General features: G+C 43.6%; 1 protein-coding gene across 1 annotated transcript in view; it reads right to left on the reverse strand.

Moving 5' to 3' along the window:
- Positions 1-14,893, reverse strand: part of GRK3 (G protein-coupled receptor kinase 3) — a 70,010-nt gene that overhangs the window by 27,569 nt on the left and 27,548 nt on the right. Inside the window, exons 3-8 of the mRNA XM_080559269.1 lie at positions 9,889-9,962; positions 6,647-6,748; positions 5,389-5,463; positions 3,706-3,767; positions 2,529-2,580; positions 1,846-1,937 (exon numbers count right to left, since the gene is read on the reverse strand). Coding sequence (XP_080415395.1) covers positions 1,846-1,937; positions 2,529-2,580; positions 3,706-3,767; positions 5,389-5,463; positions 6,647-6,748; positions 9,889-9,962 — 457 coding nt within the window. The remainder of the gene's footprint in view (positions 1-1,845; positions 1,938-2,528; positions 2,581-3,705; positions 3,768-5,388; positions 5,464-6,646; positions 6,749-9,888; positions 9,963-14,893) is intronic.

The raw sequence follows: 14,893 nt of genomic DNA on the forward strand, positions 1-14,893 counted from the left end.
AATTTATTCACAGCACGTGCTCTTGCTGAGAAGTCAGTAGACGAGGACTATAAATAACATTTCACACGCTACCCTTTACTTAGCTTTGACGTCACTGCTCCAAGGGAATGACTGGGGCCGTTTCTGGCTGATGGAAATCAAGTATCTCATTCTTCTATCAGGTTACATGCTCACAAAGCACTGCTGTCCCTCTCCCTTTGGACTGCTTTCTGAATTGTATCTCTGGCCCCTATCTACATGTCCTTGAAGGAGGTGATGTGAAAGAAGCCTCAGGTGTATCTTTGTGGGTTAGTGAAACACCGATGGCATTTACCTTGGAGGGGTGGCTTCCCAAGCTCCTTGCAGGCAGTAAGTGCAGCAGAGGCAGCCATCTAGAGTGGACGGGATCTGGATTAGGGATGGGTAAACAGGTTTGGATTAAGAAAGAACTAAACCAAACCTCTACCCAGAAACCTAATCTAAGGTTTCACTTCAGATTTGAAAAAGGTTGGCTTTCCCACATTTCACTTTCCTTCACTCTATTTATACCTGAGAAAAACTGTCCTTTGCTTCCCCTGCTAGTCCCAAGGTTTATCCACCTCCTGCTATAGCAAAACTTGGCATGAAAATGGCTGGGAACCTGAGAACTACCTCTTCAGGGTGGATGCCTACTCAGTGTGGCTCAAGCTGAGTAAGATGTTTATTTTTGTACATAGACAAATTAATGAATTGTACATGGACCAAAAAAAAAAAGTACCAAAGCAAGAATAAAGACAGTATTGTTAGTAGTAGTATTAATATAAATACTTGAGAGGTCACTGCAAAAATACTGAGCGTGACAGCAACATTAAGATGTCCTCCACTGGTTAATAGCTGAGAATTTTATTATTACCAAGGATGCTAAGCACATACAATTGCCAGTGAAGCCAGCTGTAACTGCAGAGATTTGGTGCTTCAAACATACCATGCTTATGTAGAATAGAAACATATAAGGATGGTCCCTGGACTAAAATTGTTAGGAGAAGAGCAAGATGAAAGAAAAAAAAAAAAAACACATCAAGAACAATTTGTTAAATCAATGCCCAGATGTTCAGAACAGGATTTAATAGGACAATAATGTCTAGAAATTGAAATCTGTTGATAAGGAAAAGTGTATGAATGGTAAGACCAGAAAAAGAAAAACAGAGTTGATCTTGGAGTTCCCACCGAGAGCTCTATTAAACAAAATCCAACACTGGAACTATGTTCTTCCAAATGTAATCAAGCATCACTGCTTTTGCCAGTGAAACATGCGCTCATCAGGGCAGAAACTTATGCAATTACACAGATCTAAAGTACCATATTCAGTCCCTGCCCAGACATGACCCTACAGACTGATCAACACTGAGGTCATATTCCTATGTCATCCTCTAGCACTATGTTAGCACCAACGAGGTGATAGGATCTGCTGCGAGAACAGCAACCTTCAGCAGATGAGAGATAACACCTCACACAGTCACCACGGTTTCCACAAAAATATCATTCAGCACTGTTAGGCTCTGATCCAGGAAATCATTTAAGCACATACTTAATTTTAAACACATGTGCAGTCTCCATTAATTTTGACAAGACCATTTAAATGAAGGACATGCTTAAGAACTCCACCAGACCGAAGCCCTGCTGCATGGCACATAACAGGATCAAATATCAAACAAAGCTTAAAGATGATCCAGAAATCTGAACCTCTTGGGATAAAATTTAATTAGGAGGAAATATACAGTAATTCGACACTGCTTTGCAGTGATTTTGTAAGAAATGACCGGAAGGATTTCCTTACATAGTTCAGAGTTTACAGCTATCTTTAAAATAAAGTGTGTATGTACTCACATTTTTCCAGTGTCTGCTTTTCTGCAACCATACACTTCACCAAATCCCCCTCTTCCAATTATTCTATGTACACTAAAATCATTCATGGTCAGCTGTAAGCAGGGGAGGAAAAAAAGAAAAAAAACAGACCAGTTTTTCAGTAAGAGGCTTAACTAAAGATATTTATATTGCATTTATTGTTTTGGGAAAAGGAGCTCCATTGTTTTTATTTCAACATACTTGCAAGCAATACTGTGTGGAGTACAACAAACAGTAAGGCAAATGAGACTGCTCTTGCTTAAGACTGACAGCCTTATAATGAAGCCTGCAGAAGAGGATGGCTATTCCTACACAGTTGTACAAGAGCAGTGTATAGGGACAAATGCAGAGGCTGAGGTAAGGCATGCTGGGGACAATGCTGGAGCTGCGGGAAACAGGAGACTGGTGGCGTGGTGCCGTGAAGAAGCAATTCAAGCAGTTCAGCTTCTTCCAGCTATTATAAAAATCATAAAGCTATTAACCAAGACAGGCAGGGGGGTTGTCCAGAAAGGAACTGTGAGGACTACACATCTAAGAATAGAACAGCAGATCAGTAACATTCACTGTACTTCTTCATAAGGCCTTTGAAGAAGCAGTATTCAAAACTGATCGTTTTCTTTCTTATATCTGCCTTTGACAAGATAAATATATGTGTAAGTACTTACATGAATATTTAGCTCCACATTTTTCCATTGACAGAATCTAGTAAACTTGTCACTGTAGGAAAAAAAAAAGGTTTAAAAGTTAGAAAAAGTCAGTACTCTGATATTGAAAATAAAATTTGCGATTACATATGTTGTGATCTTTACCAAATGACAGCCTTCCTTTTTAAGGACTGCAATCTTACCCCACCAAAAAGAGGCAGTACGGATTTAATACTTCACATCCTTATAAGAGAAAGCTATCAGGTAAGATCATCGCTGTAATTGGAAATGCTCAGTATGTTATACATCTCTCCTTCAGCATGTTTTTAATTTTTTAAAAACAAATAAACTAACTTTGGAACTTACAAACAATCAAATTACATAAAGAGACAGATAATTATAGGAATTGGACCTAACAAACATTTAAATTATATAAAGACAAAGTTAATTATAAGAAAACAGAGGCAGCTCCATTTATGTTAATGAACCTTTATATACTCTGAGGAATGTTTTAAACCCATATTTATCTTAAAATGGGGGGAAAAAATCCCACAAGGTGTCACCAAAAATAGTTTCCTGTTCCTACATAAATAATTCAGTCTTTATTTTCGAAGTAAGAAATAACAGTTCCATGGAGACATTTTTACAGTTACATCCATTTGACTGCAGAAGACCACCACATCATTTTACACAGTGTGTCTGGCTGCAGCTGGATGAGAGCTGAACTCTGCAGACCCTGCGCACACACTCAGTTCCACCAGCGTTAGAGGGCTGTTCGGCTGACCAAGGTCTATGCCTCTTTTCCTTACCAGACGTTTTCTGCCTAACTGCAAGGTGCTCCAGCACCAAACAGAAATACTGGGTCTTTCGGTCACACACACGAGATGGCTACTCCTGAGATCGTCCCACAACAACATAGTTCTGTGCTTTTAAAACTTTAAGCTCAGACTGCAATCCATTATTACTGCTGCACAGAGCAACAGAATTATCTACAAATAAAATTTTGCCACTGATACGTCCTGACATTAATCTTGATATACAACAAAGCTAGTCATCTGCAAAGCCTACTGATAATACACTAAGTAACCAGTACATGAAGGTTACTAAACGTTTTTAGCCTTATTTTACAGCAATACTCAAGGGACCTGACTGCCTGCTACAGCAGGTAGAAAGTTCACATAATAGATCACGTTCATACCTTTCCATGAATTTTTGAAATATTTTTCCTCGGAGGCTATCACAAATTTCTTCTATATATGGCTAAAAAGGATTAAGAAACACATTTAATATTTAAGTAGACAACAAGCTGATTATGCAACCCTACCCAATACACACAATTCACATGCCAAGTTTTGAGAACCTCTGAAGTTCACAAGTTCACAATCTGCAGTGACTCTAATTCCATACGCTATTAAGAATTCTTCCACGCTGTACATCAGCCCTTTGTAACTACAGCATTTACTGTGTTTGCCTTGAATAAGGCTAAGTGAAGCATTTAAGCTTCATTTAGCTTTCCAAGTCTGAGCAGGTGCTCCGAAGTCAAACACAAAATATTTTCATGAGCTAGAAAACCTTAAACATTTCCCTTGTGGGGAGCTGTATGAACCCTTTGTACAGCACCTATCTATGGACAACAATTTCTACAAAGCAGTCACAGTACAGCTCTTCTTTTCGGTATTTGAACAGAACACCTGGTCACTCCTGTGCAGCCTGTACTTGCCAGAGCTGCTGCCACGCTTCATCTTCCTGGTGCTTCTCTCCTCTCAGACCTTAGAAAGAAGTCAGCACCTCCAGTTCACAAGTGACTTTTTCTAAGGAGAAATACTTTCTCCTGATGCGTGATGGCATGCAGTGATCTCAAATCCCAACCCAATTAGCAGTGAGAGATAACTCCAGCAATGTAGTTATCAATTTGTCAGTTCACCTAATTGCAACATTAAAAACAGTTCACTGAGCAGAAAGAAAAATCAGGCAGGGGCAATCTGCACATTTTTGCAATATATAAGAATACTTAGGATCTACATCAAAGAAATTGAAGCTTATATGCATCCCATGATTGATGAGGTTCATTATCTGCACAAACAAACTGGTTTAATGCAACTAACTATAAAAGTTAGGAGAAATCTGAATTTCCTGTTTTGCACCAATCTGTATTAGAGCTGCAACAATTTTAAAAAAAAAATCACTTCTCATTTCTTCATTTTCTAAAGTAAATAAAATCATAAAACATGAATAATTTTGCAAATAAGCCAGGATAGCATTTCTTCTTGTACACAAAAGAGGATATGCAAATCTTATACTCTCTTAACAATTCAGAATTTTAGAAATATTTTTTTTAAAGCACCAAAATTTTAATGGTAGAGAAACTCCTGTTTTAAAAGGTAACTTTTGATAGGATTTTGTATTGTGGAAAGACCAAAACACGCAAGTTAGTACGAATGCTTAATTCCTCACTTTAATCAACTATGAATAAATATATCTTTAAATCAAAGAAAGAGGAAAAATGCCTTCAAAGATTTTACATTACTGTAACATTAAGGCAAATTCTCCACTATACAGTTTGGTTTATGCTAACAAGAAGTGTATCTTCCTGATGTAAAGTGACTTACTCTAAAACATTTAATGGCTTAAAGTTACAGAAATTTGAAAACTATTCTGTTCATACACCAAGGTATAGTAAGCTTTCATAGCTGTGCTTACAAATGTTTTAGATACAAAGAAGAGTAATTTATAATTTTTATTCAACATAGAGAAACGTACTAGTATCACTGTTACACAGAATATTTACCAGTACCATTTTATTGTCGTCTTAAGTATTATGCACAAAGTCACTTACTGTCAAATAAGCGAAGAAAACTTCAACAGACTGTCTTAACCTCACCTGAAAAAGGCTGGCTGGCACTTGTTTCTTGGATAAATGTGTTTGTACATGATCTACAGCTTGTTTCGAGAAAGGCTTTTGGAAAAAGAAAAACAAAGATTACCAACACAGTTGGAAATGTTTCATTTACGGTTTACAGCACTGTTCGTTTAACCATATGAAAAGATAAATATACATAATTTAGAAGGAATGCAATATAGCTTCTCTGAAGTATAGTATTGTAAAATTTGCAAAATGATGCAGGAAAACAATGATTCTAAAGCTGGAAGGCAGGAGTGGGGAAGATGAGAAGAAAGGAGAAGAGAAAAGGCTAAATGATGCTATTTTGACAAATCCATTAAAAAAGAAAAAAAAACATATCCAGGGACAGTTCTAGATAAAAGAGATGAGGTGGACTTTTCACTACTACAGAGCCAAAAACGCATGCTTAACAACAGCACTGCTTAAACCCTTCACCCAAAGAAACCACACGACTAGAGTAAAACACGCTGCAAATTTGTCTTTTAGATAAGAGCAAGTCGAAGTGTTAAATACAGCTCAGTGGGCCAAGGCTTCAGCTGGAGGAAATGCGTGCTTGCCTTGACTCTGTCAAAGCCGGATCTGTCACAACACAGCCCCATGTCTTTAACTTGCCATATTGCAGCTAAAAAGTGCATTGTCTCTAGTTCAGCGTGAAAGACTGCTTATCAAACAAATCCAAAGAGAAAAAGCTCTTGCGTGATCGGTTTTAGACACAATATAAAACTTTGCTCTGAGCTTTCAGGGATATCAGAGATCGACATCTCCACTGCTCTGTAGAGCCTCGCAGCTCACATTTCTTTGAGCTCTGGGGGGCACGGGGATGTTGTGGGTTGGGAGGGACAGGTTAATGCACGCTAAGTGTGCATACACGCACACACCTACACCCACAAACTGTCTGCACTCATTTTACAATATTTTACAATAGAGGTTTAGTTTAAAGAAATACAAATCTCCAACTAGGTCCTTTGCGTACCACCAAGGTTAAGCAAACTTGGTGGCACACACCACCACTTTACGCTTCGTTGCTGAAAAAAACAAAAACCCACGCTGAATTCAGCCAAACCCAGATCCACGGGCTTCAAACTGAAATCCACAGCATTACTAGCACCTGCAGAAACAATCCATTCTGCAGCAGTTTTAATTGTTTTCTGAATGAACTAGCAGTTATTTTGCATTTTCATGGCTGTCAAGCTACTCCAGCCAGCCAAAGAGCAGTGTGAAATTTGGGGATACGCACGTGCGAACAGGACAGGAGCTCCTTCATGATGTAAGTGTCGTAAATCTGCCGACTTCTGGTCAAACGCTCATCCTCAGAATCCAGTTTCTCATATTCTTTTATCTGCAATACCAGAGAGAAGGAGCCGTCAGATGAGCACATTTTTAATGCTTTTCGCTCATTTGGTAAGAACAGGACTTTGCTTCGGCTGAAGTTTTATTTCACTTTATTGTCTTCTTACATGAAACTCAAAGGAAAAGCCACGCGCAATACCATAGTTACGAGTGACGTTAGATTTCCCTTCTAATTCTTTTTTTTTTATGCAAGGAAACTCATTTGCCTAAAACTCCTACGAAGCTCTGCGTCCTCCACCTGAGCAGGGCCGCGCTGCAGCAGCGAGTTCCCCCCGCTTAGCGTTTGCCCCGCACGCCCCTGCGCAGCTGGGCGAGCAGGCACAGCAGCGTCACCGCAGGTCTTCTTCTCCCCACTGCTCAGCTCGCGGATGGAGGGCACTGGCCTTGCCCCGTAACACTCGGGAGCGTGGACCCTTTCTCAAATGATTTCGCTCGATGCTCTGAATGTCCGCCGCAGAGCAGGACGAGCCCTTCCCAGCTGCGCCCTGCTCCAGGTGCCCACGGCACGCTCGGTGCCGATGCCCGAGAGCAGACAAAGCGTGCTTCAGAGCCTCCCGCGGCTCAGCCACGGGTTGCCCCCGAACCCTGCGCGTGGTGAGAAAGGCGACTTCACAACACACACCACGATTCTGCGGGTGTGACCAGCACTCAGCGCGCCCGTGGGCAGCAGCAGCGGTCCCACGGGGCCAGCTCGCAGAGTCAGGCGGCTGGGACACCGCCACGCTTTCCTAGGGTCAGTAAGGATTTAAAAAAAATGTGTTCTGCCTCCATTTCACAATAAACTTTTCTTGTTGTTGTTGTTCTGTCATTCAGAAGCTGCTCCACTTACGGGATGAGCTCTTGAACAGGTCTCCACGTGACAAACTCAGAGCGATCTATCTCTGAAGGTGGAACACCGTAATTAAGCCAGTATTTTTCCAGCTGTAGTCCTCTTGTTTGCTGACAACGATAAGGCAACAGTTCTACCACAATTCGCCATCTGTGACTACTTCCCCCTTGGGATCATTTTATAATTAAAATGATTCAAAACATCTTTGCCAAAGAAATGTGTTTTTTTTTTAATTAATGCAGTGCCTCAAAATAATTAAAAGTACCGGAGAAACCCTGATGCATTTCACGTGAACGCAACCTGCTGCCCTCCAGAGTTCGGCTTTAAGCCAACGGCACCTAACGGCACCTAACGGCACCCAACGGCACCCCGCGGCCACGCTGACGCCGTCAGGTTTTATTACAGGCACAGCCTGCCTCTGCTCGCTGCAGCTCCCTCGGCATCGCCCAACCCAGAGGTACCGCACAATGTCATCGCGGATTTCAGCGCCTCCCCAGCGAACTTCAGCTCACCTTCAAGAAGCATCTGACAAAGTATCTTCTGAAATCAGAACGTGTTAGTTTTCAAGCACCTTGAGGCTCTTTTTTTTTTCCTTTTTTTTTTTTTGAAACCGATCTGGATGAATCACATCCACTTAAATGCCTGATCGTGACTTAAGCTGCAGTAATGTGAAATCCCTGGAGTACGGAGCCCTTCTACATCAAGTGATTTTTAATGTAGCAATGTACTCAAATTATTTTACATGTAATAAATGCAGTAAGTAAATCAAATATATTAAAAAAAAGAAAAGCTTCTGAATCCAGTATGTCACAGTAGAAAACACAATGAACCCTCTCTTTAAATATCTTTAATGGGATTTTTCTAAAAGTGCATGACAAAGCATTTAAAATCTTTTTAGGCAACGCTTTGCTAATAACCTAAAAATACAATTTCAAATTGTTTCAGAGGTAAAGAGGTAGCTAAAAATATCTTGCTAAACAATCTGTTACAACTCGCCTTTTTGATTACTTATGACAGTGATACCTTCAGCGTATAAAAAGATGGAAACGAAGGAAAAAAAAAAAACCCTTTACTGAAAGCAAGTATCTAATTTGAGTGGGGGAACAGCGTATCGCTAAGGATTTATCTCCAAACTGATACCAGCTTACCCTCTTTTGTGCTGTTAGCCCACTAGCAAGAGGTATTTTAAACTCATCAGCTTGATAGCAATCCAGACAAAAGGGTATCTCAGGCAGCACTTCTAATTAATACAGAGCGATACGGGCTGTATTTCAACAGCATGCGTGCGTGTGTTAGCCAGGACCAGCACCCGTGATAGGGTTAGCGACAGCCCTGCCCTGCGCGTGCCGCACAGCCGGCGGGGCGGGAATGGGGCGGGGGGACTCCATCGGTGCCCTGCGTGCCCCCCCCGAGGGGCGCCACGAGCCCTTCCCGTGCCCTGCTGCAGCACCGCCTCCGGCACTCGCGCCTGCCTCGGGCAGCTGGCAGGTCGCTCCTTGGGCACCCTGCAGGTCGCTCCTCGGAGGTGCCCTCTCCCATCTCCCACCTGCAGAACTCGACAGGGCGTTTGTGCTGCCCGGAGGGTGCCCACGAAATGCCAGGAGCTAGCACCAGCCCCCTCGAGCAACGCCACGGGCGGCTGTAGTTTGCTGTCTTTTCTACAGCCAAAAGGGTGCCAGAGGAAGGCGTGAAGCACCTGAGAGTGTACTCCAGTTCCGTTGCCTTCTCTACAAGCCCTGGCAGCCTCTCAAAATCAGCTCCAGACAACAGGGCACCATCTTCCATCCGGAGAGATGCTACAAAGAAAGAGGCACCCCGTGGCCGGGCACAGGGAAGGTTTTTGTAGGTCCAGTCCGACTGCAACGATTCTGCTCTAAAAACTCCAGCAGTAGCTTTTAAAACGCCTTGCTAACTTGTGTTTAATAAAAAGACAAAGTTGCAGAATATGCAGATAAAACCACTGCCAGAAGTTAAGCAATTTTTTCCTGCAAACACTCCATTTTCTGAATCTTGACTATTTGCCCAATAAGACGACAAAAAAATCACCTGCACCACTTTCATAACATAAGCTGGACATACCAAGTGGATGCAATAGTTAGATTACTACTTGTAAGTCTCTTGTACTTGCTTAGAATGATAGTTCTGCTCCTTTCCAAGTGTTACCATACAGCACACCGTCTCTTGCAAATCGACCACCCCACCGTGAAGCTGGAACAGCCCAGGGCACGGTGCGGCCTCGCGTGCCCCTCCAGCCTCCCTGCCTCCCTCCCAGCCCCGCAGCTCAGCCAAAGGCAGCTTACCTCTTCGTAAAACTTCAGCTGAGGGACAGCTTCATCGATTTCATTCATGCAATAGTCTTTAAAAAGCAAAAATCCTGGAAAAAAAAAAAAAAAAGATATTTCTTTTTTTCCAGAGAAAAAACGTAACATTACCATGAAAACCTGTAAAAAAGGGTACAGAAACCCCCTGGTAACTTGATGGACTGTATCTACCTGTGTAAATATCCCTAATTGCCACAGCTCAGGGATATTAATTATCAAGCGAGTCTACAGCACTCTGAACAGAACAGGATCGTAAAACCCTCTCGTCTCCCAGAGGTATATTAAGCACATTCCAATTTCCACCTGCTGAGGACTTTATGAGGTGTTTACATAACGCACGGAAATATTCCATTCCTCTTCACCCGTCAGATCCTGGAGGTTTTTTCGGAGCAAAATCCGATATTATCCACGGTGGCTTTCCTGTTTGTTTGTTTTTAACGAGAATCACCTACTTTAGTGATAAAACCCAGCTACTTCTCCAGCCTCGTTTTACAATTGCTGGTTAACATTACCGCTAATGGATTTTCTGGCACAGTAAGTTGCATCAGCACCTTTACAGCTCCTTCGCAAGGACTTCAACGCACGACCTCTGCAGCCTGCTGATGAATACTTTCCATTTCAAGCGCTGTCCCCTGGAAGCTCTGCCCTTCCGCTCGCCGCGGGGCATCTGCTGCCCCAGCTCTCCTCCTTTTACTGCAGAGGGGTGCCGCGGCCAGCGCTGCCTGCGTGGGGTATCCGCGAGCCCCCTGGAGCTGTGACTGCGCGCGCTTTCAGCCCATTTCAGCAGGCAATGCCTTTCCTTATTTAGCACCACTATGTGCTCCCTCGGGTCGCGCCCAGCTTTGAGGTAAGGCCGTAAAGCTGTCAGCCGGAGCACCGGGCAGCAGCAGGATGCGACCGGGGCCGGGCTGGGTGCTGCCGGCCACGTCCTGCTGCCCGCGCCGAGACGCGGTGGGTGCCCGAAGGACCCGAAGACCAGGTTCGCTGCGAGCAGCCCTTCTGTCCCCGAAGGCAGGCTTAACACGGCTAGCTCAGCTTCAGGTTCAGCAAAGTGCCGTCTTATTCCAAGGTATCTTCCAAGCCCTCTGTCTAAACTGGCCATTTCAAAAGCGTTTCCGAACAGAACCACTTCAGTAAACTTCAAGATATAAAACACCCTTTCCCACTTACAGAGTTATACCCAACAGATTTATTTATTTTTAATTAAACATCGTTGTAATTTAAACTTATGGCAAAATTATACTACCAAAAAAGTAGCACATCACTGTGTGGTCAGCTAAGAAATACTACAGCCACCTACAAAACCTCGTGTTTTCCACAGCGTACCATCTTTTAAAAAAAAAGAGAGCCCACTTCGGCACCACGCAGCAGCTCTGCTGCAGCACACAGGAGGGCATTTAAGGGCCAGCCACAAACATCGTGTCCTTTCTTTCCACTCACCACCATCTGACGCTGTCAGAGACCCGAGTAAAACAAGTAACAAACTGCTCAGAAGCATCAGTCACAGAGGACAAAGAAGCAACGCTGATCAGGCAAACAAAAGGTCTAATTTATGCATAATTAAAAGATTTATCGGCTTCTTGGCAGCCCCTCTAGCTATATGTGGATCCCAAGTTAAATTTCCTATTAGCAGAGCTTCTTTTTCCTGGGGACCCCTTGATAATTAGATACCAAACACGGGATTATGGCCAGACAACTCCAATACTCGTTTAGCTGATTAGGATATTTTGAAGATCACACAAACTGGGTTTTCCTCTCTAAATAAGGAAAGAAATCCAATTAAGAGATTCCCTTATGAGATTTTGCAACCTTTCTAATTATTCCCACCGAAAAGAATCATTCTTGAAATTTTTTATAAACGAGTACTTCCAAAAACCACAACCAAACCGGTTTGCTACTCCCTGCCAGCCCTTTGCAATGACAGTGCCTGTTTTGTTTGTTCGCTTTCAGCGCCTGTCTCGGTTGCCGTTCGGCTGGCAGGGCTCTCGATGGGGCTGTCCTCGGCCGCGAGCCGCACGTCCCAGCGAGCCGCCCCGCTGCAGCGGGGCACCAGTGCCCGCGGAGTCACGGAGCATCCCCGCCGCCCGCCTGGAAACCAAGCACACCCCAACCCGCTCGTCGCCGGAGAATGCCACGTTCTGCCCCGAAACGCGCGCAAGTTGTTCTCGCTAGAGAGCACAAATTTTCTGGCATCCCATCGTCTGCACGGGAAACGTGGCACAGACCCGATCTGGTGCGAATCCGAGAAGAGAAACTGTATTTCTGGATCACGCAGCAGTGCCACTTGTGGACCTCAGCCTAACTCATTAACTCTTATTTTACACATGATCGAAACATAAGCAGCACAGAGCAAAATAGTGCTGAATAGACTGAACTTTTATTTGGACAACGAACCAAAGAAGATTACAGCCGGGTAATTAAGAGGCTGAAGAGTGGCACAAACAGCAATGAATGCAGTGAAAGAAAAATCCCTGGCGTGTTCCCAGCTCCTGGCTCCTTACCAAACAAACCCACAAACAAAATAAACCCACAAAGACAACTGTGGGAGGGGTGTGAAAATATAGCAACACAAATTTTCAACAATGCCATTCCAAACATTTTGGCCCTGTTCAATAGGACAGGGAACAAGGAACAATAACAGGCTTACGCTGGCCGCATTAGACAGACCTCTTCTCACTAAGACATTTATTTTTTTTAATTGCACTGCTATGTTAAAAAAAACAATAGAGACATCCAAAACAAGAAGTTAGAAACCTTTACAGATCATTAATGTATCAGCTACTCACCATTATCTTTTGAGGAAAAATAAGTGAATTCATTCCCAGTAAAGAAGCACTGTTTGATAACAGGTTGACATAAAAAATAGATGTTTCTTCCTTTCAAAAGCCCATTGACTGGGAGCATTTACGCACATATATATTAAGGCATACTGTACACACAGATGCACATGCACGTTACACAGTCACTAAGAAGTATTTCCCAAGACACACTTCTCATTAAGCAAGGCATGCCGAATGTCACCACGTACGAGTGGCGAACCCAAACCCAGAGCCTTTCTTTGGGGGCCACCAGACAGCAGCAGAACAGGCGCTGCGTCACAGAACCACGTCCCTTCAAAGAAAAGTTGCTGGTTTTTTGGAAGATCTGCTGTAACCAAAGCAGGAGGAGGATCGGGTGCCGTAAGCTCGTGACACGCTCAGCTGCGTAGCTGTGGAGGCAGCTGGAGGAGACGAACCCACGGGATGGGATGGGAGGTCAGCAGGAAAACTTCACTTCCAGGGATAACGGGTCAGGGGCTGACGGTTAGGCACAAAGAAGGATCCGGAGACTGCAAAAGACAGACCTGATCCTGATGGAAACTCTTGTGCAGCCTGGAGGACAGGGATATTAAGGAAAAGTCTCTGGGGAAGCCTAGAAGCAAACAGATTGCCAAGCCAGGAGAGCAATTTGTACCGACAGAGAAAAAAAGAATCAGAACCTGCACCACCCAGTCATGAGCACTGCTCAGAGGAACCTAAACCTCCAAATGTTACATGCAATTCAACAGATCATGGGTAAATTCTTCATGGAAGAAGCCCTATTCCCTGATTTCTATCACTTCTGAACAATTGACCTTAAAATATAACCTCTTTCATGGCATGACTTCAAACGCAAATGTGCTCCCCCTGCCCGTCCCCACAGCCCCGCGTCCTCCCGCTGTCCCGAGCCCAGGCAATCCCGGTGACAGCTGCACGCTCCACACTACCAGCATTTCTGCTTCTCCTCCCGTTATATCCGTGGATTCTGCACTTCCACTGCAGCATAGAGGATACCTATCTCTTCTTTCACTGATGTTCTGAGATTGAGGGAAAAATTATCAGCCAGAAACCGTCGCTCTCAGATAATAGCAAAACTAATTGACAGAAGCAGCACTGAATAAGTGACAGTAGTTCTAAGAAGTTCAAGCAGAACTGACGAAAAGCACAATAAGCACAGTTAACTAGACACGTAAAAATATGAACAGAAAGCAGGAATTAAAAAAATGATAGCGTTAAGTAACAGATAAAAGGAACCAGCAATTACTTATGAAATAAAGATGTTGACAGCTTTTGGCTTTAAAGATTTCTTCCATACTATATAATTTCTGCAACAACCAGATCGCTAGTAGTAAAGGAAAAATAAATATATTTTTTAAAAGCTTTTTCTGGTAACACCGAGGTGATGGATGAAATCAGTGACACAGACGTGAGAACGAGGCAGCACCCAGCTCCCACCCAGCTCCGGGCATCTGCCTTCCCAGGCTCCGGACAGCAATTTTTTCACATTTTCTTCTGGCGGACGATCCTGTACAGCTAAGCGTGCCAGATGCCGTAATCTGCAGTAAATCTGGTAACAGGCAAGACGTCTTTCAGGAAGGGATAAGGACGGCTCCTGAGGTTTGCAGCTCTGCGTTGGCTCGCGAACCTTGCACTGTGAAGCTGCAGCATGGCCCTCTCCTCTACGGTTTTAATAGGGAAATGCTGCCCTCTCGGCTGGTAGGGGTTAAAGCTGCCCTCCGGTGTTACACGGTTGCTTGTAGTTTTCCTGCCCTGCTACCACTGCTACTAAAGCAGGGTGCACCGGTACATCCCGTGGGCACCGGGATGGCCGTGGTGCTCGCAGCGAGGGCGGCAGCGCCAGCAAAGGGCTGCTCTGCCCGAGGGCTCGTTCCAGCTTCTGCCGTTTGCCACGGGTCTGAAGGTCACCTCTGCATTCCTGATCTTCACCAGAATGTCAATTAATCGAGAGCACAGAATAATAATAATAAGATTAATGAGGAACTCTGTAATAAAACAGCCTTGGAAAAAACTACTTATCTAATCCTAGCTGGAATTTCATTAGCATCTGATTCAAATACCCTTTTAACAGGAGTAAACAAAAATCTTATTAAAACAAACAGAAGTGACTAGGTAGGACAGCGGGGCTAAAAATAGGTACATTTAGCCCTGATGTAAGTATTCACAAC

Source organism: Anser brachyrhynchus, assembly GCF_964034855.1.
Source record: "Anser brachyrhynchus genome assembly, chromosome: 17".
NCBI lineage: Eukaryota > Metazoa > Chordata > Aves > Anseriformes > Anatidae > Anser > Anser brachyrhynchus.